Consider the following 27,027-nt stretch of genomic DNA (forward strand, 5'->3'; position numbering starts at 1 on the left):
ACACTATAGGGTCAGAGCAGTACGGGTTTATTTACCCTATACTATACCGTAACACTATAGTCTCAGAGCAGTACGGGTTTATCTACCCTATACTATACCGTAACACTATAGTCTCAGAGCAGTACGGGTTTATCTACCCTATACTATACCGTAACACTATAGTCTCAGAGCAGTACGGGTTTATCTACCCTATACTATACCGTAACACTATAGTCTCAGAGCAGTACGGGTTTATCTACCCTATACTATACCGTAACACTATAGTCTCAGAGCAGTATGGGTTTATCTACCCTATACTATACCGTAACACTATAGTCTCAGAGCAGTACGGGTTTATCTACCCTCACGAGGAGACGTGAGACACGTGGACACACTCTTAGAACTAAACTAACAAAGACAGGACGAGGAGGAAGAGAGGAAAAACAAGCCCGTGAATCTTTCTCCATCTCTGTGAAAGTCACACTCTCTCACTGAACCCTGACTGCTCTAGAGATCCGCTCCTTCCTTTTCCTTTCCCCCATCCTTCCCTCTCTTCTCCTCTCGCAGATAGATGCCAAGACTAATGTTTGGACTAACGAAGGACAGTTGAGACTACAGAATAAAGTATGAGGACCATGAAGAGTAGCATCTACTCTTTCCACACTCTCTAAAACAACCAGTCTGTTCAAGTAGGCGTACAGCAAATAACATTCAATAACCAAGTAGCCATCTATTAAATAACACAAACAACTCATTCAATAACCATCTATTAAATAACACAAACAACTCATTCAATAACCATCTATTAAATAACACAAACAACTCATTCAATAACCGAGTAGCCATCTATGAAATAACACAAACAACTCATTCAATAACCATCTATGAAATAACACAAACAACTCATTCAATAACCATCTATGAAATAACACAAACAACTCATTCAATAACCATCTATGAAATAACACAAACAACTCATTCAATAACCATCTATGAAATAACACAAACAACTCATTCAATAACCAATAACCATCTATGAAATAACACAAACAACTCATTCAATAACCAATAACCATCTATGAAATAACACAAACAACTCATTCAATAACCAATAACCATCTATTAAATAACACAAACAACTCATTCAATAACCGAGTAGCCATCTATTAAATAACACAAACAACTCATTCAATAACCAATAACCATCTATTAAATAACACAAACAGCTCAAAGTGTCATATCTCCCACACAGCCGTGCAATATGGTGATCCCTTAGCATCAGAAGTGTAAACGGTCTGTCTCCTTACCATAGACTTGGTGAAGGGGCGAGCCAGGGTGAAGAACAGGGTCATCAGCCACCAGCTACGATGGATGGCCGTGTACATCATGTTCCCAGGGTGCACTGCATTGCAGGTGACCCCGTGGAGCGAGAGGCGTCGGTGGAGCTCGTTAGAGAACAGGAGGTTACACAGCTTGGCCCGGTTGTAGGCCAGCATGGACCAGTAGTCCTTCTGAGGAGGAGACAGCACAGCCAGGTCCACCTTACCACACTGGTCCAGCAGGTCTGTAAACCTGGGGAGAGAGGAACCAAGATTAACTTTATGTACCTAGTAAAGTTTTCATTTTACAGGAACAAGTCAAGGACCGAGTACTTTAAGGTTAACTTCAATGAAAGTACACTTGAATTAAATTCCATAGACCAGTGCTCTCCAACCCTGTTCCTGGAGATCTACCGTCCTGTAGGTTTTCACTCCAACCCTAATCTAGCGCACCTGATTCTAATAATTAGCTGGATGATAAGGTGAATCAGGTCAGTTACCACTGGAGTGAAACTCTTCAGGCACAGGGTTGTAGAGTCCTTCCATAGACTATACACATTTAAAATAGAAGTAGAAAAGTAACTGTGTGCATCGGTGCTGTAGTTACTATAGCAGCAGAAGTGTGGTCCTGGCTGAATACAAATCTAATGCGTGACAGGATGTTTTTTAATTGCCTGCGACAGAGCAGTTAAAGCCCAGATGTTTGACAAGGATCTTGAACATTACACCGCTCGCTAGGTTATTATGCAGTCACAATAACACAGAGACACACCGCAGTCAAACACACTCCCTCCTCCTCCCTCAAAATGTGTGTGTGTTTCTGTCTGTTTGTGGTTGTGTGCATCTACATCTTAATCCAGTCATTAGAAACCCACCAATCAACATGTCACCTGATTTCCTTGTTGTGATTTTCCAAGCTGCCTGCCTGGCGTTTGCTTACCGTTCCCTCTCCGCTACATCCTTGCTTGGCTAAATTACAACATCTGCAGGCTTTATATTTCATGTGAAGAAACTTCACAACTGCTTTAGCGCTTGGTGGGGTTAATAAATCACTTGGCGATACACATTTTTCTCTCAAAGCAAGTTTCTTGACATTTAATAATACAATTAATACAATATGCTCTCTCTTTTAACTTGCGCCTGTCAAGATTTAAATAAGGTTACACTGATTTCATAGTGACCTACACCACATTGTCAACACTGTAAAATGTCTGTCTTTTTAGTTCAGAAAACAGCACAAATAGAAACATTCCTGGCTTTTACTTAGACATAAAGAGAAACATATAGATAGTTTATTGACACCATTTCAGCCATCTAGCCGTAACCCTTTCACAGAGAGTGTAATAGGGGGTTTAAAATACATTGTAACAGAGAGATTTAATACAATAGTTTCTCTCCTGATCTTTGAGAAGGCCTAATGCACTTATTAGTATTGTGTCAATTACACTGCAGACCCTGGTGTTGGGGGGTGATAAGGTTTCCCTCATCCCTCTTCCTCTCTGTCTCCATCCCTCCTCCGCTCTCTCCATCCCTTCATACCTCCATCTCACCCACCTTGTCTGCTATACTCTGTAGGTCACAACTTTACATTACAACAGGGGGCTTAGGGAGTATAATCTACTACCAGGTCAGGGGTCAGACTGAAAGCCTGTTAGGGAGAGGCTAAGTGAAATAACCAGGAAGTCACGGGAAATAACACACAAACAGAAAAGTGAGTAACTTCAACGGATGCAATATAGGTGTGGAATGGAGCTGGCAGAATGGCAGATGTAATATCAGATATGGTCTCTATCCCCTCTTCTATTCTGGACTAGTCTGTAACTGACTCTCTTTTCTGGCTAAGCCCTCTTTGAAGGGGTTAGGCACCATTGATTAGGGATGGGAGAGGAGGGTGAGACTGGGGGGAGGATAGGATGGAGGAATACTGGAGGGGATGGGAGAGGAGGGTGAGACTGGGGGAGAATAGGATGGAGGAATACTGGAGGGGATGGGAGAGGAGGGAGAGACTGGGGGAGAATAGGATGGAGGAATACTGGAGGGGATGGGAGAGGAGGGAGAGACTGGGGGAGAATAGGATGGAGGAATACTGGAGGGATGGGAGAGGAGGGTGAGACTGGGGGAGGATAGGATGGAGGAATACTGGAGGGGATGGGAGAGGAGGGTGAGACTGGGGGAGAATAGGATGGAGGAATACTGGAGGGGATGGGAGAGGAGGGTGAGACTGGGGGAGAATAGGATGGAGGAATACTGGAGGGGATGGGAGAGGAGGGTGAGACTGGGGGAGAATAGGATGGAGGAATACTGGAGGGGATGGGAGAGGAGGGTGAGACTGGGGGAGAATAGGATGGAGGAATACTGGAGGGGATGGGAGAGGAGGGTGAGACTGGGGGAGAATAGGATGGAGAATACTGGAGGGGATGGGAGGAGGGTGAGACTGGGGGAGAATAGGATGGAGGAATACTGGAGGGGATGGGGAGGAGGGTGAGACTGGGGGAGAATAGGATGGAGGAATACTGGAGGGATGGGAGAGGAGGGTGAGACTGGGGGAGAATAGGATGGAGGAATACTGGAGGGGATGGGAGAGGAGGGTGAGGGTGGTGACTGGGGAGAATAGGATGGAGGAATACTGGAGGGGATGGGAGAGGAGGGTGAGACTGGGGGAGAATAGGATGGAGGAATACTGGAGGGGATGGGAGAGGAGGGTGAGACTGGGGGAGAATAGGATGGAGGAATACTGGAGGGGATGGGAGAGGAGGGTGAGACTGGGGGAGAATAGGATGGAGGAATACTGGAGGGGATGGGAGAGGAGGGTGAGACTGGGGGAGAATAGGATGGAGGAATACTGGAGGGGATGGAGGAGATACTGGACTGGGGGGGATGGAGGAATACTGGAGGGGATGGGAGAGGAGGGTGAGACTGGGGGAGAATAGGATGGAGGAATACTGGAGGGGATGGAGGAGGGTGAGACTGGGGGAGAATAGGGGAGGAATACTGGAGGGATGGGAGAGGAGGGTGAGACTGGGGGAGAATAGGATGGAGGAATACTGGAGGGGATGGGAGAGGAGGGTGAGACTGGGGGAGAATAGGATGGAGGAATACTGGAGGGGATGGGAGAGGAGGGTGAGACTGGGGGAGAATAGGATGGAGGAATACTGGAGGGGATGGGAGAGGAGGGTGAGACTGGGGGAGGATAGGATGGAGGAATACTGGAGGGGATGGGAGAGGAGGGTGAGACTGGGGGAGAATAGGATGGAGGAATACTGGAGGGGATGGGAGAGGAGGGTGAGACTGGGGGAGAATAGGATGGAGGAATAAAGCAGGGGATGGGAGAGGAGGGTGAGACTGGGGGAGGATATGATGGAGGAATAAAGCAGGGGATGGGAGAGGAGGGTGAGACTGGGGGAGGATATGATGGAGGAATAAAGCAGGGGATGGGAGAGGAGGGTGAGACTGGGGGAGGATATGATGGAGGAATAAAGCAGGGGATGGGAGAGGAGGGTGAGACTGGGGGAGGATATGATGGAGGAATAAAGCAGGGGATGGGAGAGGAGGGTGAGACTGGGGGGAGGATATGATGGAGGAATAACGCAGGGGATGGGAGAGGAGAGACAAAGATATGGGGAAATATGTAGAAAGGAAGCGAAAAGAGGAGAGGGGAAATTGGAGGGATGGAAAGAAGAGAAACATGGCAAGAGGAAAGGGCCTGCTCTCGTTGTAACTTATTAAACAGGTCCTGTATCAATAATATGTTGTCATTTCACTTTCTTTCAAATCACACTTCTCTCTCCCTGTCAGTGTACGGGAGCTGACAACTTGTGAATATGAGTCTCATGACTGTAGTTGACTAATTGGTCAGCTAGAATAACTCTGCCAGGGGCATTGTGATTGGCTGACTGTAGCCAGGATCAATGTGTCCCATGCAAACGGACTGCCTCTGATACACACGGGGCAACATACTGTAGGAGTACTCCTTCCCTCCCTCCCACCCTCCCTCCCACCCAAGTATGCCAGTGAGAAATAAATAAACATAAATATGGGTGTATTTACAATGATGTTTGTTCTTCACTGGTTGCCCTTTTCTTGTCACACTGTGATGGCACACTGTGGTTTCACCCAATAGATATGGGAGTTTATCAAAATTGGGTTTGTTTTCAAATTATTTGTGGGTCTGTGTAATCTGAGGGAAATATGTGTCTCTAATATTATGGCCATACATTTGGCAGGAGGGCAGGAAGTGCAGCTCAGCTTCCACCTCAATTTGTGGGCAGTGTGCACATAGTCTGTCTTCTCTTGAGAGCCAGGTCTGCCTAAGGCAGCCTTTCTCAATGGCAAGGCTATGCTCACTGAGATTTAATGGCAGGACCCTGTCTGACAGAATCTGTACAGAAGATGTAGATGCTGCTGCTCCTTTGTTGGGGACAGAAGCACCAGATCATCAGCAAACAGTAGACATTTGACTTCAGATTGTAGTAGGGTGAGGCCGGGTGCTGCAGACTGTTGTAGTGCCCTCGCCAATTATTTTATATGTATGTTGAATAGGGTGTGGCTTAAGCTGTATCCCTGTCTCACTCCACGGCCCTGTGGAAAGAAATGTGTGTGAATGGATTGGGGTGATCAGTCCTTGGTTCCAAATATTGGGGAAGATGCCAGAGCTAAGGATGATGTTAAAGAGTTTAAGTATAGCCAATTGGAATTTGTGGTCTGTATATTTTATCATTTCAATCAGGATACCATCAACACCACAGGCCTTTTTGAGTTGGAGGGTTTGTATTTTGTAATTGGAGAATGTAATTGGAGAATCCAGTGGGTTCTGGTAGTCCTTAATAGATGATTTTGAGATTTGATCATGTATATGTATATAGTTTTGTCATGACGTTGGCCTGTGGGTAAGGTTTATTACCTCCCCCCATAAATACCTTTCTCCCTTCTCTCTCTCTCTGACTCTACTGAGGGACTCTTGAATGGCCTTTGTTAAACATAGAGAGTCTGGGAACATCAAACAAGTGGGGGGGAAAGGAACCATATTTCGATAATAGAACCAGTTGAAAATATGCATTGATACTTAATGAATATGACGTCAGTTCTGTTGTCATCTGAGACATTATGACTGATGAAAGAACGACATAAACTGTATCTGGGAAAGTCTACACATTATAGTTATCAGATTCACATGGAATTGTTGTGCAATTTAAATGCAATTTAAATGAAACTATTTGTGAAAAGATTAAATGTAATTTTAGCTTCCAAATGAGAGAATTGGGTTTTCATAAGATAAGAGCTCTGCTCAATCAGTGGCCCGCCCCTGTGAAGAGACATGGGATATAAACTATGAAACACACCCTTCTCTCCCTCCACTATATAAGCCCTTGACGAAAATGTAACCTTCTGTTCCGGGTAAATTAGGATGACGGTCCGATGTCAGAAGGATTCAGATAATAACTACAGAACGAAGCCAACCTCAGTGTGAGCTTTGGTTGCGAATGGTATGAACTTTGAACTCTTATTCACTACAGAAGTGATACCTCCTAGCCGTTGAGTTAGCAGTGGCCGCCGTAAACGTGGGCTAGGAAAGGACGGATGATGTGTCTCGTCTACCACACAGCGACGACACTGCAACGTATCCCGTTCACCACCAGTGACATTCTTCCGAGGACAGGAAGATCTCTGTTGGCCAACATGACCAGCATCTACGACCAACCTCCCGAAGCGCAGCTCAGAGAAAATATTTATTGCATTTTCCTTTTCCAAATGGGCGGTAATTTAGAATGCATAAGATACTGTATTTACGATAGCAGAGCTTCTCCCTTTGTTTCTCAGTCTTCCCGCTCTTTCACTCAAACCCAACCCCCTTTTCTTTGAGTAACAAGCTGTCATATCTGTTCCGTCCGATAGGGACGTTTTCCTTTATGACATAATTTGTAATCAAGGTATTATTCATTCTGTGTATATGTAATTCTGTGTGATTAGTTAGGTATTTAGTAAAGAAATAATTAAACTCAATTTTGTATTGCTGAATAGAATAGCATGTCATATCACTTAATCCGGCATAGCCAAAGACATGACAGTGTTTTACAATTTTCCAAGAAATGGTTAGTCTATGGATTCTTCAATTACATTGAGCTGATTTCTGACATGCTGTTACTTCTTTTTTTCCTCTCTCTCTGTCTCTCTCTGTCTCTCTCTCTGAGCCCTAGGACCATACCTCAGGACTACCTGGCCTGATGACCCCTGGCCGTCCCCGTGGTCATGCTGCTGATCAAGTTTCTGCTGTTTTGCCTGTGGCTGTGGAACCATGACCTGTTCACCAGACGTAGTACCTTGCCCTGGACCTGCTGTTTTCGACCCCTCTCTCTCCTTCTCTCTCCTTCTCTAGTGCACCTGCTGTCTCGACCTCTGAATACTCAGCTATGAAAATACAACTGACATTTACTCCTGAGGTGCTGACCTGTTGCACCCTCTACAACAACTGTGATTATTATTTGACCCTGCTGGTCATCTATGAACATTTGAACATCTTGAAGAACGATCTGGCCTTAATGGTCATGTACTCTTATAATCTCAGCCAGAAAAGGACTGGCCAAATCTCGGAGCCTGGATCCTCTCTAGGTTCAGTTCAGTATTGATTTACATATAGTGTAAGTGTGAGGGTAGGGCTTATGCTTTAGGGGGTTAGGTAGTGGTTATAAATAATATTTGTTTAGTCAGTGAATACAGACCTGTGTGACTCAGAGGACACCACCACCACACGGGCGGGGGCGGAGCGTCGCAGCACTTCCTGTAGACACTGCACCAACAGGAAGTGACCTAGGTGGCAGATCTGGAAGGTGGACTCCAGGCCGTCCTCCGTCAGACGCCAAGGCTGGGTACACACAGCTGCGTTACATATCAGGATGTGGAGCGGCCTAAGGGGAAAGGAGAGGGACATACAGGCAATGAGACACTGAGCGCCAGTATTACACGGTATAGGCACTGTGACCTCCTCTCCACTCTGTAACCAGAGATCTAGGGAGAAGGAAAGGAACTGAGAGGGGAAGGCAGGAGGGAAAGAGAGAGGTGTGCTATTCCTGTGTGCAGCTGCTAGAGACAGGGTATTAGTGATATGATATACTGTATGTATACTGTATAGCGGGCTTCCTCTCTTACTCCCCCATGGTCTGACTGAGAGATACTGAATACAGTTGGACACTAGCCAACAGAAACAACCAACACCTTGAATAGTCATCATATCAACCTGAGAGAGAGAGAGAGAGAGAGAGAGAGAGAGACAGAGAGAGAGAGAGAGGGAGAGAGGGGAGAGAGCAGGGAGAGAGAGAGTGAGAGAGCAGGGAGAGATTGACAGAGGGGAGAGAGAGAGAGCAGGGAGAGAGAGAGAGAGAGAGAGAGAGCGGGGAGAGAGAGAGTGAGAGAGAGGGAGAGAGGGGAGAGAGCAGGGAGAGAGAGTGAGAGAGCAGGGAGAGATTGACAGAGGGGAGAGAGAGAGAGAGAGAGAGAGAGAGAGAGAGAGAGAGAGAGAGAGAGAGGGGGAGAGAGCGGGGAGAGAGAGAGTGAGAGAGCAGGGAAAGATTGACAGAGGGGAGAGAGAGAGAACAGGGAGAGAGAGAGAAAAGAGATAGCAGGGAGAGAGAGAGAGAGAGAGAGAGAGAGAGAGAGGGGAGAGAGCGGGGAGAGAGAGAGAGAGAGAGGGAGAGAGGGGAGAGAGCAGGGAGAGAGAGTGAGAGAGCAGGGAGAGATTGACAGAGGGGAGAGAGAGAGAGAGAGAGAGAGAGAGAGAGAGAGAGAGAGAGAGAGAGAGAGAGAGAGAGAGGGGAGAGAGCGGGGAGAGAGAGAGTGAGAGAGCAGGGAGAGATTGACAGAGGGGAGAGAGAGAGAACAGGGAGAGAGAGAGAGAAAGAGAGAGCAGGGAGAGAGAGAGAGAGAGAGAGAGCAGGGAGAGAGAGAGAGAGAGAGAGAGGGAGGGAGAGAGAGAGAGAGGGGGGATTTGGCAAAAATACTTCAATCAGTTATAGAACCCATTGCCCTCTATGGCTGTGAGGTTTTGCGTTGTACTTTGTGTAAAACGCAAAACCCCAAACAATGCATGCAGAGCAGAATTAAGACTACACCCGCTAGTTATGGTTTCACCAGAAGTTGTCCTCCTAGCGGGATGCCTCGCCCTGAAAGGTTATTAACATCCAGAAAAGAGCTGTTCAATTCTACAACCACCTAAAAGGAAGTGATGACCACACATTCCACCACAGAGCCTCACCTACAAAGAGATGAACCTACAGAAGTTCTATCAGCCAGCTGGTTCTGGGGCTCTATTCACAAACAGACTCCACACCAAGGGGCCAGGGTTCCGGTCTTGAAGCACTGTTGACTGCTCCTACAGTTTTGCTTCGGTACTCTGGCCATGTCGGGCTGTGAGAGATCCTTGTAAGCGGCTTCCCTCCAGCGAGCTCGAAACCACAGTAACACTGGCCAACGATCCAAACACGCCCACCAATTTTTGATTTCTTCCATTAGAATGAATTACGAGGCCCAGGGCAGTGTGTGTACCCTGTGTTTAAGACTGCCTGCTGGATTCATTAAAAACTGGATGCTAGAAATTGAATGTGTGAATTGTTATGCATGGCTCTAATGATTCTTCCCTATAACACTGTTAGAGAGGACAGGATTGTACATTCACCTTCAGGCCTCCTAACACACAGCTCACACAGCTCACACAGCACATACAGTTCACACAGCTCACACAGCTCACAGAGCACACACAGCTCACACAGCACACACAGCTCACACAGCTTACACAGCTCATGCAGCACATACAGTTCACACAGCTCACAGAGCACACACAGCTCACACAGCTCACAGAGCACACACAGCTCACACAGCACACACAGCACACACAACACACAGAGCACACACAGCATGCAGCACACATAGGGTTCATTACTGAGAGTCACACTCAGTCCACATCAACTACAGAATTCCTACATATGCAAATCATACTCTACCGTGCTATATACAGAATCATTAAAAAACTCTTAGCCGCAGTGTTTAACCCAAAGTAAGAAGTCATCTTTAGATTGAACTCCAAATCAACTGCCTAAAATGTAACCAGCGTCAGTGACTTAATAGAGCTAGAGAACAGGTTGGTGGGTAGTAAGAAAGCAGTGTTTGGACACGCCTACTCATTCAAAGGTGTTTCTTTATTTTGTACTATCTTCTCCATTGTAGAATAATAGTGAAGACATCCAAACTATTAAATAACACATATGGAATCATGTAGTAACTAAAAAAAGAGCTCAACAAATCAAAATATATTTTATATTTGAGATTCTTCAAAGTAGCCACCCTTTGCCTTGATGACAGCTTTGCACACTCTTGGCATTCTCTCAACCAGCTGCATGAGGTAGTCACCTGGAATGCATTTCAATGAACCGGCGTGTCTTGTTAAAAGTTAATTTGTGGAATTTCTTTCCTTCTTAATGTGTTTGAGCCAGTCAGTTGTGTTGTGACAAGGTAGGGTGGTATACAGAAGATAGCCCTATTTGGTAAAAGACCAAGTCCATATTATGGCAAGAACAGCTCAAATAAGATAATTGACTGACATGAAGTAACAGAGCATTTAGAATACAGGTTTAGGTTTAGGTTTAAAAAGGATTCTAAAGTTTTCTACATGTTTTTTTGTATGTTTTAATGTCAGACTTGATTTGCCCAAACGAAAAATGAATCAACCCCTACAAAAATGTCCATTAATTATACTCCACATAAAAATAAATCACATTTCCTGTTGCTGCAGGATTATTTTCCTGCTGTGAGAAACTGGTCAAATTAAGATACGACATCTGTATGTAAGACCTCTTTCAGTTAGATAAACAAACTTTCATAGATCCAAATTGTAAAAAAAAAACTGTTGGTGATTTTACAGGTCAGTTAAAGAGGGACCACCAGTTAAAATCAGACCACAAGTTAGGCGAGAGCACTTGTCCTTAATGTGTATCTCTCAGAGCTCATAACCCCTCCTCCTCCTCCTCCTCCTCAGAAGAGTAGACATCAGTTCCTAGCGCAGGGTCTCATCTTCATAACCACCGGTCTAATGAAGGTGTTTAATGGGCCTACTGCTGCTGGCCCGGTCGAACTGTTATCTTAGCGCTGGTCAAGCGGGGGTGTTAAGTACCAAACAGGGATAGATGAGTATATTGTATATTTAGTGTAACTAGCCCCCTTTGGCATGATCTCTGACATCAATGATAACCTGCCTGGAGGAGGTGATTGGCTCTGTGTGCGGCTGGGCTCTGTCCAATGATCATTAACACAGGACTTTATTGGCCATACAGGGACGGGAGCTGGAACAAACACACACACAGGGTAGAAATGTGTGTTTTGTGTGTCTGAAGACAAGCGTTCTCTAATATAGTTCTGGCAGTATCAGACAACTGCCCCATGCCATTCACAGCTCACAGACTCTCCTCTCCCCTCAACTCTGCTCTGACTTCCCCTGGGATGCCCCCACAAGTATATTTTAGTGATTACATTTAGTTTTGATACTTAATATAAATCCCTTTAGAACCCATAGTGGCCACCGACTGTATTTCTTTAAATTACTATAGCGACCACCGACGGTATTTCTTTAAATGGGGCGGCAGGGTAGCCTAGTGGTTAGAGCGTTGGACTAGTAACCGGAAGGTTGCAAGTTCAAACCCCCGAGCTGACAAGGTACAAATCTGTCGTTCTGCTCCTGAACAGGCAGTTAACCCACTGTTCCTAGGCCGTCATTGGAAATAAGAATTTGTTCTTAACTGACTTGTTCAATAAAGGTTTAAACATTTTTTTAAAAATACTATAGCGGCCACCGACTGTATTTCTTTAAATTACTATAGCGGCCACCGACTGTATTTCTTTAAATTACTATAGCGACCGCCGACGGTATTTCTTTAAATTACTATAGCGACCGCCGACTGTATTTCTTTAAGTTGATTGGACATGATTTGGAAAGGCACACACCTGTCTATATAAGGTCACAAAGTTGACAGTGCATGTCAGAGCAAAAATCAAGTAATGAGGTTGAAGGAATTGTCTTTAGAGCTCCGAGACAGGATTGTGTTGAGGTACAGATCTGGGGAAGGGTACCAAAAGATGTCTGCAGCATTGAAGGTCTCCAAGAACATTGTGGCCTCCATCATTCTAAAATGGAAGACTAAAATTTGGAACCACCTATTCTTCCTAGAGCTGGTCGCCAGGATAAACTGAGCAATCGGAGAAGGGCCTCGGTCAGGAAGGAGACTATGAACCCGATGAATCACTCTGACAGAGCTCCAGAGTTCCTCTGTAGAGATGGGAGAACCTTCAGGAGGACAACCATTTCTGCAGCACTCCACCAATCAGGACTTTATGGTAGAGTGGCCAGACGGAAGCCACTCCTCAGTAAAAGGCACATTACAACCCGCTTGGAGTTTGCCAAAAGGCACCCAAAGGACTCTCAGACCAGGAGAAACAAGATTCTCTGGTCTGATGAAACCAAGATTCAACTCTTTGACCTGAATGTCAAGCATCACGTCTGGAGGAAACATGGCATCATCCCTACGGTGAAGCACAGTGGTGGCAGCATCATGCTGTGGGGGTGTTTTTCATCGGCAGGGACTGGGAGACTAGTCAGGATCAAGGCAAAGATGAAGTACGGAGAGATCCTTGATGAAAACCTGCTCCACATCGCTCAGGACCTCAGACTGGGACACCTTCCTCACCTTCCTACAAGACAAGACCCTAAGCTCACAGCCAAGACAACACAGGAGTGGCTTTGGGACAAGTCTCTGAATGTCCTTGAGAAGCCCAGCCCGGACTTAAAACTGATCGAACATCTTTGGAGAGACCTGAAAATAGCTGTGCAGCAACACTCCCCATCCAACCTGACAGAGTTTGAGAGGATCTACAGAGAAGAATGGGAGAATGTCCTCAAATACAGGTGTGCCAAGACTCACGGGTGTAATTGCTGTCAAAGGTGCTTCAACAAAGTACTGAGTAAAGGGTCTGAATACTCATGTAAATGTGATATTTCACTTGTTTAGAGGAAGAGGAGTTAGAGATGATTGGAGGAATAGAGATGTGGAGCGAGAAGTGGAGGGAGAGGAGCGAAGAGTGGAGGGAGAGTAGAGTGGAGCGAGAGGAGAGGGGAGGGAGAGGAGAGTGAAGGGAGGAATGGAGAGTGGAGCAAGAGGAGAGGGGAGGGAGGAGTGGAGCGAGAGGAGAGTGGAGCGAGAGGAGTGGAGCGAGAGGAGTGGAGCGAGAGGAGTGGAGCGAGAGGAGAGTGTAGGGATAGGAGAGTGGATCGAGAGGGGAGTGGAGTGAGAGGAGAGTGGATCGAGAGGGGAGTGGAGTGAGAGGAGAGTGGAGCGAGAGGAGAGTGAAGCGAGAGGAGAGTGGAGCGAGAGGAGAGTGAAGCGAGAGGAGAGTGGAGCGAGAGGAGAGTGAAGCGAGAGGAAAGTGAAGGGAGGAGTGGAGCGACAGGAGAGTGAAGCGAGAGGAGAGTGGAGCGAGAGGAGAGTGGAGGGAGGAGTGGAGCGAGAGGAGAGTGTAGGGAGAGGAGAGTGGATCGAGAGGAGAGTGAAGGGAGGAGTGGAGCGAGAGGAGAGTGAAGCGAGAGGAGAGTGAAGGGAGGAGTGGAGCGAGAGGAGAGTGAAGCGAGAGGAAAGTGGAGCGAGAGGAGAGTGGAGGGAGGAGTGGAGCAAGAGGAGAGTGGAGGAGAGGAGAGTGGAGGGAGAGGAGAGTGGAGGGAGGAGTGGAGCGAGAGGAGCGTGGAGGGAGGAGTGGAGTGAGAGGAGAGTGAAGCGAGGAGTGGAGTGAGAGGAGAGTGAAGCGAGAGGAGAGTGGAGCGAGAGGAGAGTGGAGGGAGAGGAACATGAGGGAGAGGGAGGAGGAGGAAGAAAATGATGAGGGAGAGGAGGAAGAAGAGGATGAGGGAGAGGAGGAAGAAGAGGATAAGGGAGAGGAGATTTTTTCACATAGGTGTTCCTTTGTCCAGGTGTGAAAGGGCAGTGTGGAGTGCAAAATGGATTGCATCATCTGTGGATCTGTTTGGGCGGTATGCGAATTGGAGTGGGTCCATTCTGTCTTGGATGATGGTGTTGATGTGAGCCATGTAGGTTTTACATACTGGGTCAGAGAGGGATAGAAAATGTCAGTGAAGACACTTGCCAGCTGGTCAGCGTATGTTCTGGGTATGTGTCCTGGTAATCCATCTGACCCTGTTGCCTTGTGAATGTTAACCTGTTTAAAGGTCTTACTCACATCAACTACAGAGAGTGTTTTTGTGGAACCCTGGGGCAGTTCATATTGCTACAGTAATAGCTCATAGGAATAAACAGACAAAACAGATGACTTACAGTTTCTTGGTCTTGAAGGAGTCAGCGAACTCTCTGACACTGCGGAGAGAGGCCAGGTCCAACATCATGGCCTCCAACCTGGCCTTGTGCTGCAGAGAGAACAGACAACACACAATACCTTTATCATCATCCTCATCAACATCATCAATATTGTGAGTTTCGGTATGACACAAACACTAGCTCCTCCAGAAGTAACCATATAGATTGACATCTGCTGATGTTGAGTTAGACCAGACTGACTGCAGACGGCTCCAGATCTGATGAGACATTATGACCACAGCTCAACTACAGCAGACAGGTTCACATCTCTCTCAGGCTGTTGATGGCTCCTGACATGCTCATGGTTCTGTGTAAATGCTCATGGTTCTGTGTAAATGTTTTTGGTTCTGTGTAAATGCTCATGGTTCTGTGTAAATGCTCATGGTTCTGTGTAAATGCTCATGGTTCTGTGTAAATGTTTTTGGTTCTGTGTAAATGTTTTTGGTTCTGTGTAAATGTTTTTGGTTCTGTGTAAATGCTCATGGTTCTGTGTAAATGTTTTTGGTTCTGTGTAAATGTTTTTGGTTCTGTGTAAATGTTTTTGGTTCTGTGTAAATGCTCATGGTTCTGTGTAAATGCTCATGGTTCTGTGTAAATGTTTATGGTTCTGTGTAAATGTTTATGGTTCTGTGTAAATGCTCATGGTTCTGTGTAAATGCTCATGGTTCTGTGTAAATGCTCATGGTTCTGTGTAAATGCTCATGGTTCTGTGTAAATGCTCATGGTTCTGTGTAAATATGCATGGTTCTGTCTGTCCATGTGTAGCTCATCACACACCATATGCCGGTGGACAGGGAGAGGAGTGGTGAAAGATAGATGACTGTACAGCTAAATGTGTATCTGCATTTACACACCGAATACAGACTATTCATTATCTACTCTATCACACTGGATCAGTCTACAGACTATTCATTATCTACTCTATCACACTGGATCAGTCTACACACCCAGCTGTTCCTGTCAGAGATGTATTACCATGACCAGGTATAGAACCCAGACTTCAGCACAGCACAGCACAGCACAGCACAGACAGACAGATAGACAGAGTGTGTGTGTAAATGGTCCGTCAGACTCATCCTCACACCTGAGAGAGAGAGACATCACTCCCGTGATCCCCACTGTCTGGGATTGGAAATATCAGCTATTCCTGATGCACACTTTTCCCGCTGTCCCTAGAGAACACTGTCAGCTCACATTACCCCAGGAAGAGTGTTCCACGCATCGGTTTCCGAATTCCGACTCCCTGACAGCCTGACCCACATCTCATCTCTAACCCAGGAATGTCATAAGGGAATGACGTTCCTTCCTGCATCTGTCTCTGTAGAGAGTGACTATATATGACACCCACAGCAAGGACACACATGGAAAGATACCCACCAGCCAAGACAAGCACGCCAAGGGTTAACAGCTCCTTCATGTTTGAGGTACACTTTTCAGGCATTTTACACTCGCATTTACTGCCCCTATGAGTATTAATACATTCTCTCTCTCTCTCACACACACACACACACACACACACACACACACACACACACACACACACACACACACACACACACACACACACACACACACACACACACACAGCTCAATGATGTGACTCAAGGGTAAAACCATACCAGCGTAGAATGATCTACTCCAGGGGTGTGAAACTCATTTTGCCCTGGGGGCTGCATTAGGTCTTCAAAGAGGTCCGGAGGACTGCACTGAAAATGTGTTCTATTTTATTGGTGTCAAAATTTGCTAAAATTGACCTCTATTCTTCATGGGCTGGACAGTCATGAGACTGTATGAATATAGGTCCTTTATCATTACTTCACTGTTTCCATTTGGTTTCAGTCATTTTAAAGTATATTGAGTTATTTTGTCTTTACTCAAACCACAGCGGATCTGACCCAGAATGGTTCTCCTGATGCTATAATATAGCATTGCAGGGCTATACAACGTTAAGGAGGTGATTATGGACATTATAGAAGTCTGATTATAGGGGGATCTGTTTCATATCATCTACACACAGGTAAGAGAGGATATAATCAGCTCATTTAATGACCCTATAAATGTGACACACACACGGTCTATGCCTCCCTCACCTCCCCCACTAGAGTCTGGTTCCTCTAAAGGTTTCCTCCCACCTAGAAATAGAGTGAAATAGAGAGAAATAGAGAGAAATAGAGAGAGAAATAGAGAGAGAGAAATAGAGAGAGAGAGAGAAATAGAGAGAGAGAGAGAGAGAGACAGAGATGGGTATGGGGGTACTTCAGCAAATCCAGCAGAGGGAGGTGAGCAGAATGACTTCTAACCCCTCCTCTTTCCACCCTACCGGTCCTCCCTCCTCCCACCCTACCGGTCCTCCCTCCTCCTCCCAACCTACCGGTCCTCCCTCCTCCTCCCATCCTAACGGTCCTCCCTCCTTCTCCCAACCTGCCTGCCTACCCTCCCCATATAGATTGAGGTCTTTTGAAGAAAATAAAGTTTATTGCCTGGAAAGAGGGGGAAAGCATGTCAAAAGCATTAAGCGATGGAGGTGAACAATTAGACAGATGGCCAGGGTTCTGAAGGAGAGAAGGGGGGAAAAGAGGGAAAGAGAGAGAGGGAGAACATGCGGACACAAACATTGAGGAGTTTTACGAGGAGGCTGACAATTTGTGGTCTCTTGAAGGGCGTTGGGGAAGTAAGACTTAGTGCACTAAAGCTGACTAGGCTGCACCAGACAGGTTAAATACTACTTGTAAAGTATCATTCCTCTGACTTTGACTGAACACTCCTCAAGAATAATGGTTTTAGCCAAAACAGGATGACAAAGACAGTACATTGACATCCATTAGGGAGAAGACTGACAGCATGGTGTCTCTCTCGGTCGGTCGGTGTGTGTGTGTCTGTCTGTCTGCCAAAAGAGCCACATGTTAGGACTCAAGGCACAAGTTCACCATGATGACAACACAAGCATCAGACCACCATACCCTTCCCCCTCTGTCTGTAACATACCTGTGACCTTTTTGACTTTCACAACAGACAGAGAAAAAGGGGGAAGGAAGGAGAGAAAGAAAGACAGGATGGGGATGGAAGGGTAAAGTCAGGATGGAAGGGTAAAGTCAGGATGGGGATGGAAGGGTAAAGACAGGATGGGGATGGAAGGGTAAAGTCAGGATGGGGATGGAAGGGTAAAGACAGGATGGGGATGGACGGGTAAAGTCAGGATGGGGATGGAAGGGTAAAGACAGGATGGGGATGGAAGGGTAAAGACAGGATGGGGATGGAAGGGTAAAGTCAGGATGGAAGGGTAAAGTCAGGATGGAAGGGTAAAGTCCGGATGGAAGGGTAAAGACAGGATGGGGATGGAAGGGTAAAGTCAGGATGGAAGGGTAAAGTCAGGATGGAAGGGTAAAGACAGGATGGGGATGGAAGGGTAAAGTCAGGATGGGGATGGAAGGGTAAAGACAGGATGGGGATGGAAGGGTAAAGTCAGGATGGAAGGGTAAAGTCAGGATGGAAGGGTAAAGACAGGATGGAAGGGTAAAGACAGGATGGGGATGGAAGGGTAAAGACAGGATGGGGATGGAAGGGTAAAGACAGGATGGGGATGGAAGGGTAAAGTCAGGATGGAAGGGTAAAGTCAGGATGGGGATGGAAGGGTAAAGACAGGATGGGGATGGAAGGGTAAAGTCAGGATGGGGATGGAAGGGTAAAGTCAGGATGGAAGGGTAAAGTCAGGATGGGGATGGAAGGGTAAAGACAGGATGGGGATGGAAGGGTAAAGACAGGATGGGGATGGAAGGGTAAAGACAGGATGGGGATGGAAGGGTAAAGACAGGATGGAAGGGTAAAGACAGGATGGAAGTGTAAAGACAGGATGGGGATGGAAGGGTAAAGACAGGATGGGGATGGAAGGGTAAAGACAGGATGGGGATGGAAGGGTAAAGACAGGATGGGGATGGAAGGGTAAAGACAGGATGGAAGGGTAAAGACAGGATGGAAGGGTAAAGACAGGATGGAAGGGTAAAGTCAGGATGGAAGGGTAAAGTCAGGATGGAAGGGTAAAGACAGGATGGGGATGGAAGGGTAAAGACAGGATGGGGATGGAAGGGTAAAGACAGGATGGGGATGGAAGGGTAAAAACAGGATGGGGATGGAAGGGTAAAGACAGGATGGGAATGGAAGGAGAGAAAGAAAGCCAGGAAGGGGATGGAAGGGTAAAGCCAGGATGGAAGGGTAAAGTCAGGATGGAAGGGTAAAGTCAGGATGGAAGGGTAAAGTCAGGATGGAAGGGTAAAGTCAGGATGGAAGGGTAAAGTCAGGATGGAAGGGTAAAGACAGGATGGGGATGGAAGGATAAAGTCAGGATGGAAGGGTAAAGTCAGGATGGAAGGGTAAAGTCAGGATGGAAGGGTAAAGTCAGGATGGAAGGGTAAAGTCAGGATGGAAGGGTAAAGACAGGATGGGGATGGAAGGATAAAGTCAGGATGGGGATGGAAGGATAAAGTCAGGATGGAAGGGTAAAGTCAGGATGGAAGGGTAAAGTCTGGTTGGGGATGGAAGGATAAAGTCAGGATGGAAGGATAAAGTCAGGATGGAAGGGTAAAGTCAGGATGGAAGGGTAAAGTCAGGATGGAAGGGTAAAGTCAGGATGGAAGGGTAAAGTCAGGATGGAAGGGTAAAGTCAGGATGGACGGGTAAAGTCAGGTTGGGGACGGAAGGGAAAAGACAGGATGGGGATGGAAGGATAAAGTCAGGATGGGGATGGAAGGATAAAGTCAGGATGGAAGGGTAAAGTCAGGATGGAAGGGTAAAGTCAGGTTGGGGATGGAAGGATAAAGTCAGGATGGAAGGATAAAGTCAGGATGGAAGGGTAAAGTCAGGATGGAAGGGTAAAGTCAGGATGGACGGGTAAAGTCAGGATGGACGGGTAAAGTCAGGATGGACGGGTAAAGTCAGGTTGGGGATGGAAGGATAAAGTCAGGATGGAAGGATAAAGTCAGGATGGAAGGATAAAGTCAGGATGGAAGGGTAAAGTCAGGATGGAAGGATAAAGTCAGGATGGAAGGATAAAGTCAGGATGGAAGGGTAAAGTCAGGATGGGGATGGAAGGGTAAAGTCAGGATGGAAGGGTAAAGACAGGATGGAAGGGTAAAGTCAGGATGGGGATGGAAGGGTAAAGGCAGGATGGGGATGGAAGGGTAAAGTCAGGATGGAAGGGTAAAGTCAGGATGGAAGGGTAAAGACAGGATGGGGATGGAAGGGTAAAGACAGGATGGGGATGGAAGGGTAAAGACAGGATGGAAGGGTAAAGACAGGATGGGGATGGAAGTGTAAAGACAGGATGGGGATGGAAGGGTAAAGACAGGATGGGGATGGAAGGGTAAAGACAGGATGGGGATGGAAGGGTAAAGACAGGATGGGGATGGAAGGGTAAAGACAGGATGGGGATGGAAGGGTAAAGACAGGATGGGGATGGAAGGGTAAAGACAGGATGGGGATGGAAGGGTAAAGACAGGATGGGGATGGAAGGGTAAAGACAGGATGGGGATGGAAGGGTAAAGACAGGATGGGGATGGAAGGGTAAAGACAGGATGGGGATGGAAGGGTAAAGACAGGATGTGGATGGAAGGGTAAAGACAGGATGTGGATGGAAGGGTAAAGACAGGATGTGGATGGAAGGGTAAAGACAGGATGTGGATGGAAGGGTAAAGACAGGATGAGGATGGAAGGGTAAAGACAGGATGGGGATGGAAGGGTAAAGACAGGGTGGGGATGGAAGGAGAGAAAGAAAGCCAGGAAGGGGATGGAAGGGTAAAGCCAGGATGGGGAAGGAAGGAGAGAAAGAAAGCCAGGAAGGGGATGGAAGGGTAAAGACAGGATGGAAGGGTAAAGACAGGATGGGGATGGAAGGGTAAAGACAGGATGGGGATGGAAGGGTAAAGTCAGGATGGGGATGGAAGGGTAAAGACAGGATGGGGATGGAAGGGTAAAGACAGGATGTGGATGGAAGGGTAAAGACAGGATGTGGATGGAAGGGTAAAGACAGGATGTGGATGGAAGGGTAAAGACAGGATGTGGATGGAAGGGTAAAGACAGGATGTGGATGGAAGGGTAAAGACAGGATGAGGATGGAAGGGTAAAGACAGGATGGGGATGGAAGGGTAAAGACAGGGTGGGGATGGAAGGAGAGAAAGAAAGCCAGGAAGGGGATGGAAGGGTAAAGCCAGGATGGAAGGGTAAAGACAGGATGGAAGGGTAAAGACAGGATGGGGATGGAAGGGTAAAGACAGGATGGAAGGGTAAAGACAGGATGGGGATGGAAGGGTAAAGACAGGATGGAAGGGTAAAGACAGGATGGAAGGGTAAAGACAGGATGGGGATGGAAGGGTAAAGACAGGATGGGGATGGAAGGGTAAAGTCAGGATGGGGATGGAAGGGTAAAGTCAGGATGGGGATGGAAGGGTAAAGACAGGATGGGGATGGAAGGGTAAAGACAGGATGGAAGGGTAAAGACAGGATGGGGATGGAAGGGTAAAGACAGGATGGGGATGGAAGGGTAAAGACAGGATGGAAGGGTAAAGACAGGATGGGGATGGAAGGGTAAAGACAGGATGGGGATGGAAGGGTAAAGACAGGATGGGGATGGAAGGGTAAAGACAGGATGGAAGGGTAAAGACAGGATGGAAGGGTAAAGACAGGATGGGGATGGAAGGGTAAAGACAGGATGGAAGGGTAAAGACAGGATGGGGATGGAAGGGTAAAGACAGGATGGGGATGGAAGGGTAAAGACAGGATGGGGATGGAAGGGTAAAGACAGGATGGAAGGGTAAAGACAGGATGGGGATGGAAGGGTAAAGACAGGATGGGGATGGAAGGGTAAAGACAGGATGGAAGGGTAAAGACAGGATGGGGATGGAAGGGTAAAGACAGGATGGGGATGGAAGGGTAAAGACAGGATGGGGATGGAAGGGTAAAGACAGGATGGAAGGGTAAAGACAGGATGGAAGGGTAAAGACAGGATGGAAGGGTAAAGACAGGATGGGGATGGAAGGGTAAAGACAGGATGGAAGGGTAAAGACAGGATGGGGATGGAAGGGTAAAGACAGGATAGAAGGGTAAAGCCAGAATAAAGAGCGAGAGAAAGAAAGTGTTGTGACAGAATGGTTCCTCACAAACCCTCCTGCATTACGCAGACGGAGCAGAGAAGTTAAAGCAGTTTAGTACCACACCTGAGACAAATGACCGTGTACCACACACCTCCTTCCATGTGTTGAGAGGAGGGATGGAGAGAGGAACGAGAGAGAAAAGAGATTGGGCCTGTAATACAATTAGAAGTGTGGCCATCCAATCAATGAAATGGTATGAGGCCACTTCCTGTTCAATAAGGAACTAGACCACTCAACCAATCTCTTCAATAACCACACACACACACCAACCTCTTCAATAACCACACACACACACCAACCTTTTCAATAACCACACACACACCAACCTCTTCAATAACCACACACACACCAACCTCTTCAATAACCACACACACACCAACCTCTTCAATAACCACACACACACCAACCTCTTCAATAACCACACACACACCAACCTCTTCAATAACCACACACACACCAACCTCTTCAATAACCACACACACACCAACCTCTTCAATAACCACACACACACCAACCTCTTCAATAACCACACACACACCAACCTCTTCAATAACCACACACACACCAACCTCTTCAATAACCACACACACACCAACCTCTTCAATAACCACACACACACACCACTGACCCATTTAATAGTGTTGAAGCCAGCCCTAATGGAGCTAGTGGAACAAGAATCCACTAAGATAATGCACAAGCTCCAACTCACTGCTCTCACGCCCCTCTCCTCACCCCGTGCTGCCCCTCTCCTCACCCCGTGCTGCACCTCTCCTCACCCCGTGCTGCCCCTCTCCTCACCCCGTGCTGCCCCTCTCCTCATCCCGTGCTGCCCCTCTCCTCACCCCGTGCTGCCCCTCTCCTCATCCCGTACTGCCCCTCTCTTCACCCCGTGCTGCCCCTCTCCTCATCTCGTGCTGCCCCTCTCCTCATCCCGTGCTGCCCCTCTCCTCACCCCGTGCTGCCCCTCTCCTCACCCCGTGCTGCCCCTCTCCTCACCCCGTGCTGCCCCTCTCCTCACCCCGTACTGCCCCTCTCCTCACCCCGTACTGCCCCTCTCCTCATCCCGTACTGCCCCTCTTCTCACCCCGTACTGCCACTCTCCTCACCCCGTACTGCCCCTCTCCTCACCCCGTACTGCCCTCTCCTCATCCCGTACTGCCCCTCTCCTCACCCCGTACTGCCCCTCTCCTCACCCCGTGCTGCCCCTCTCCTCACCCCGTGCTGCCCCTCTCCTCACCCCGTACTGCCCCTCTCCTCACCCCGTACTGCCCCTCTCCTCATCCCGTACTGCCCCTCTTCTCACCCCGTACTGCCACTCTCCTCACCCCGTACTGCCCCTCTCCTCACCCCGTACTGCCCCTCTCCTCATCCCGTACTGCCCCTCTCCTCACCCCGTACTGCCCCTCTCCTCACCCCGTGCTGCCCCTCTCCTCACCCCGTGCTGCCCCTCTCCTCATCCCGTGCTGCCCCTCTCCTCACCCTGTGCTGCCCCTCTCCTCATCCCGTACTGCCCCTCTCTTCACCCCGTGCTGCCCCTCTCCTCATCCCGTGCTGCCCCTCTCCTCATCCCGTGCTGCCCCTCTCCTCACCCCGTGCTGCCCCTCTCCTCACCCCGTGCTGCCCCTCTCCTCATCCCGTGCTGCCCCTCTCCTCATCCCGTGCTGCCCCCACCACTACCGTTCAGGAGTAGTGAAGAGAAGTATGCCGATGGGGGATGAGGGAGAGATAGAGAGAGGGAAGAAATGAGACTATACTATAGAATTATTTGAGAACAAATAAAGAAACCATTTAAGTATTCCCAAGCCATTTAGGAGCAGATAATACAAAGGGGATCCCTCTAAGCTACAGTAGTAATGATGTGTGTTCATACCAAGTTCTATGTGTGGAAGTGAGCAAGCAGAGAAGTCCTCATGTGAAAAGGGCACCTTATAAAAGCAATTAAGAGAGCTGGCTTTGACCAGCTCATTCAGCTCATTCCTCCATGACCTTGTCCTGACCACATTTTAAGACTTTACTTGATCAGAGATATATTTTGGGGAGAAAGAGAAGATGTGGAAGAGGGAGGAGGGAAATGGCAGCATGAACTGGTCATAAGTCATCATATCAGAATGATGACGTTCCTTCATAAATACCCACCAATCTTCTCTCTGGCTGGGTCACATACACACCTCTCTCCACCTGGCTGGGTCACATACACACCTCTCTCCACCTGGCTGGGTCACACACACACACCTCTCTCCACCTGGCTGGGTCACATACACACAACTCTCCACCTGGCTGGGTCACATACACACCTCTCTCAACCTGGCTGGGTCACATACACACATCTCTCCACCTGGCTGGGTCACATACACACCTCTCTCCACCTGGCTGGGTCACATACACACCTCTCTCCACCTGGCTGGGTCACATACACACAACTCTCCACCTGGCTGGGTCACATACACACCTCTCTCAACCTGGCTGGGTCACATACACACATCTCTCCACCTGGCTGGGTCACATACACACCTCTCTCCACCTGGCTGGGTCACATACACACCTCTCTCCACCTGGCTGGGTCACATACACACAACTCTCCACCTGGCTGGGTCACATACACACACCTCTCCACCTGGCTGGGTCACATACACACCTCTCTCCACCTGGCTGGGTCACATACACACCTCTCTCCACCTGGCTGGGTCACATACACACACCTCTCCACCTGGCTGGGTCACATACACACCTCTCTCCACCTGGCTGGGTCACATACACACCTCTCTCCACCTGGCTGGGTCACATACACACCTCTCTCCACCTGGCTGGGTCACATACACACACCTCTCCACCTGGCTGGGTCACATACACACCTCTCTCCACCTGGCTGGGTCACATACACACCTCTCTCTACCTGGCTGGGTCACATACACACCTCTCTCCACCTGGCTGGGTCACATACACACACACCTCTCTCCACCTGGCTGGGTCACATACACACCTCTCTCCACCTGGCTGGGTCACATGCACACACCTCTCTCCACCTGGCTGGGTCACATACACACCTCTCTCCACCTGGCTGGGTCACATACACACCTCTCTCCACCTGGCTGGGTCACATACACACCCCTCTCTCCACCTGGCTGGATCACATACACACCTCTCTCCACCTGGCTGGGTCACATACACACACCTCTCTCCACCTGGCTGGGTCACATACACACACCTCTCTCCACCTGGCTGGGTCACATACACACCCCTCTCTCCACCTGGCTGGGTCACATACACACCTCTCCACCTGGCTGGGTCACATACACACCTCTCCACCTGGCTGGGTCACATACACACCTCTCTCCACCTGGCTGGGTCACATACACACCTCTCCACCTGGCTGGGTCACATACACACACCTCTCTCCACCTGGCTGGGTCACATACACACACCTCTCTCCACCTGGCTGGGTCACATACACACACCTATCTCCACCTGGCTGGGTCACATACACACACCTATCTCCACCTGGCTGGGTCACATACACACACCTCTCCACCTGGCTGGGTCACATACACACACCTCTCTCCACCTGGCTGGGTCACATACACACACCTATCTCCACCTGGCTGGGTCACATGCACACACCTCTCTCCACCTGGCTGGGTCACATACACACCTCTCTCCACCTGGCTGGGTCACATACACACCTCTCTCCACCTGGCTGGGTCACATACACACCTCTCTCCACCTGGCTGGGTCACATACACACACCTCTCTCCACCTGGCTGGGTCACATACACACCTCTCTCCACCTGGCTGGGTCACATGCACACACCTCTCTCCACCTGGCTGGGTCACATACACACCTCTCTCCACCTGGCTGGGTCACATACACACCTCTCTCCACCTGGCTGGGTCACATACACACCTCTCTCCACCTGGCTGGGTCACATACACACACCTCTCTCCACCTGGCTGGGTCACATACACACCTCTCTCCACCTGGCTGGGTCACATGCACACACCTCTCTCCACCTGGCTGGGTCACATGCACACACCTCTCTCCACCTGGCTGGGTCACATACACACACCTCTCCATCTGGCTGGGTCACATACACACACCTCTCCACCTGGCTGGGTCACATACACACACCTCTCTCCACCTGGCTGGGTCACATACACACACCTCTCCACCTGGCTGGGTCACATACACACACACCTCTCTCCACCTGGCTGGGTCACATACACACACCTATCTCCACCTGGCTGGGTCACATGCACACACCTCTCCCACCTGGCTGGGTCACATACACACCTCTCTCCACCTGGCTGGGTCACATACACACCTCTCTCCACCTGGCTGGGTCACATACACACCTCTCTCCACCTGGCTGGGTCACATACACACACCTCTCTCCACCTGGCTGGGTCACATACACACCTCTCTCCACCTGGCTGGGTCACATACACACACCTCTCTCCACCTGGCTGGGTCACATACACACACCTCTCTCCACCTGGCTGGGTCACATACACACACCTCTCTCCACCTGGCTGGGTCACATACACACAACTCTCTCCACCTGGCTGGGTCACATACACACACCTCTCTCCACCTGGCTGGGTCACATACACACCTCTCCACCTGGCTGGGTCTCCAACTTAAGACCTGCGTCTAAGTACTGAGCTCCCTTTGTCTGTCCTATACACCCCCCTCTCCCTCTCCCTCTCTCTCTCTCTCTCTCTCTCTCTCTCTCACACACAGACACACAGACACACACACAATTACTAGTGAGGCCAGTCTCTGGTGAGGAAGGGGAAAGTGCCTGTTCAGCACATACAGGCAGAATATGCCATTTCCTCCAGTTAAGTCGGTATTAAATTGATTTCTTCTCTGTCTGACACAGACAGGGTTTTTCCACCTAATGAAAGCAGGGTAATCTACAGGTTCTCCCTTTCCTGAAATCAAGTTACAAATCAAGCGACTGTGGAGGCGATATGGGAAAGGTGAGGGAAGGACATGGGATGATTTTCCAGATGAGGAACATGGAGAATGAAGCACATCCCGTACGTGCTGACATGCAACACAGACACACGGGAGAGCAGCTCTCTCACTCACACACACACACACACACACACACCTTTGCTCTGAACAAAGGGCCATAGTTAAGTACTTGACGTACTGTAAAGCATCAGCACCACACAGAGTCCTGTTGG

At 48.5% G+C, this 27,027-nt stretch overlaps 1 protein-coding gene across 1 annotated transcript in view; it reads right to left on the bottom strand.

The window, feature by feature from the left end:
• LOC112218981 (WW domain-containing oxidoreductase) overlaps positions 1-27,027 on the bottom strand; it is a 305,762-nt gene that overhangs the window by 199,049 nt on the left and 79,686 nt on the right. The window contains exons 6-8 of the mRNA XM_042301597.1: positions 14,657-14,745; positions 8,015-8,200; positions 1,287-1,551 (exon numbers count right to left, since the gene is read on the bottom strand). Of these exons, the coding sequence (XP_042157531.1) occupies positions 1,287-1,551; positions 8,015-8,200; positions 14,657-14,745 (540 nt within the window). The remainder of the gene's footprint in view (positions 1-1,286; positions 1,552-8,014; positions 8,201-14,656; positions 14,746-27,027) is intronic.

Source organism: Oncorhynchus tshawytscha, linkage group LG19 (assembly GCF_018296145.1).
Source record: "Oncorhynchus tshawytscha isolate Ot180627B linkage group LG19, Otsh_v2.0, whole genome shotgun sequence".
NCBI classification, from domain to species: Eukaryota; Metazoa; Chordata; class Actinopteri; order Salmoniformes; family Salmonidae; genus Oncorhynchus; species Oncorhynchus tshawytscha.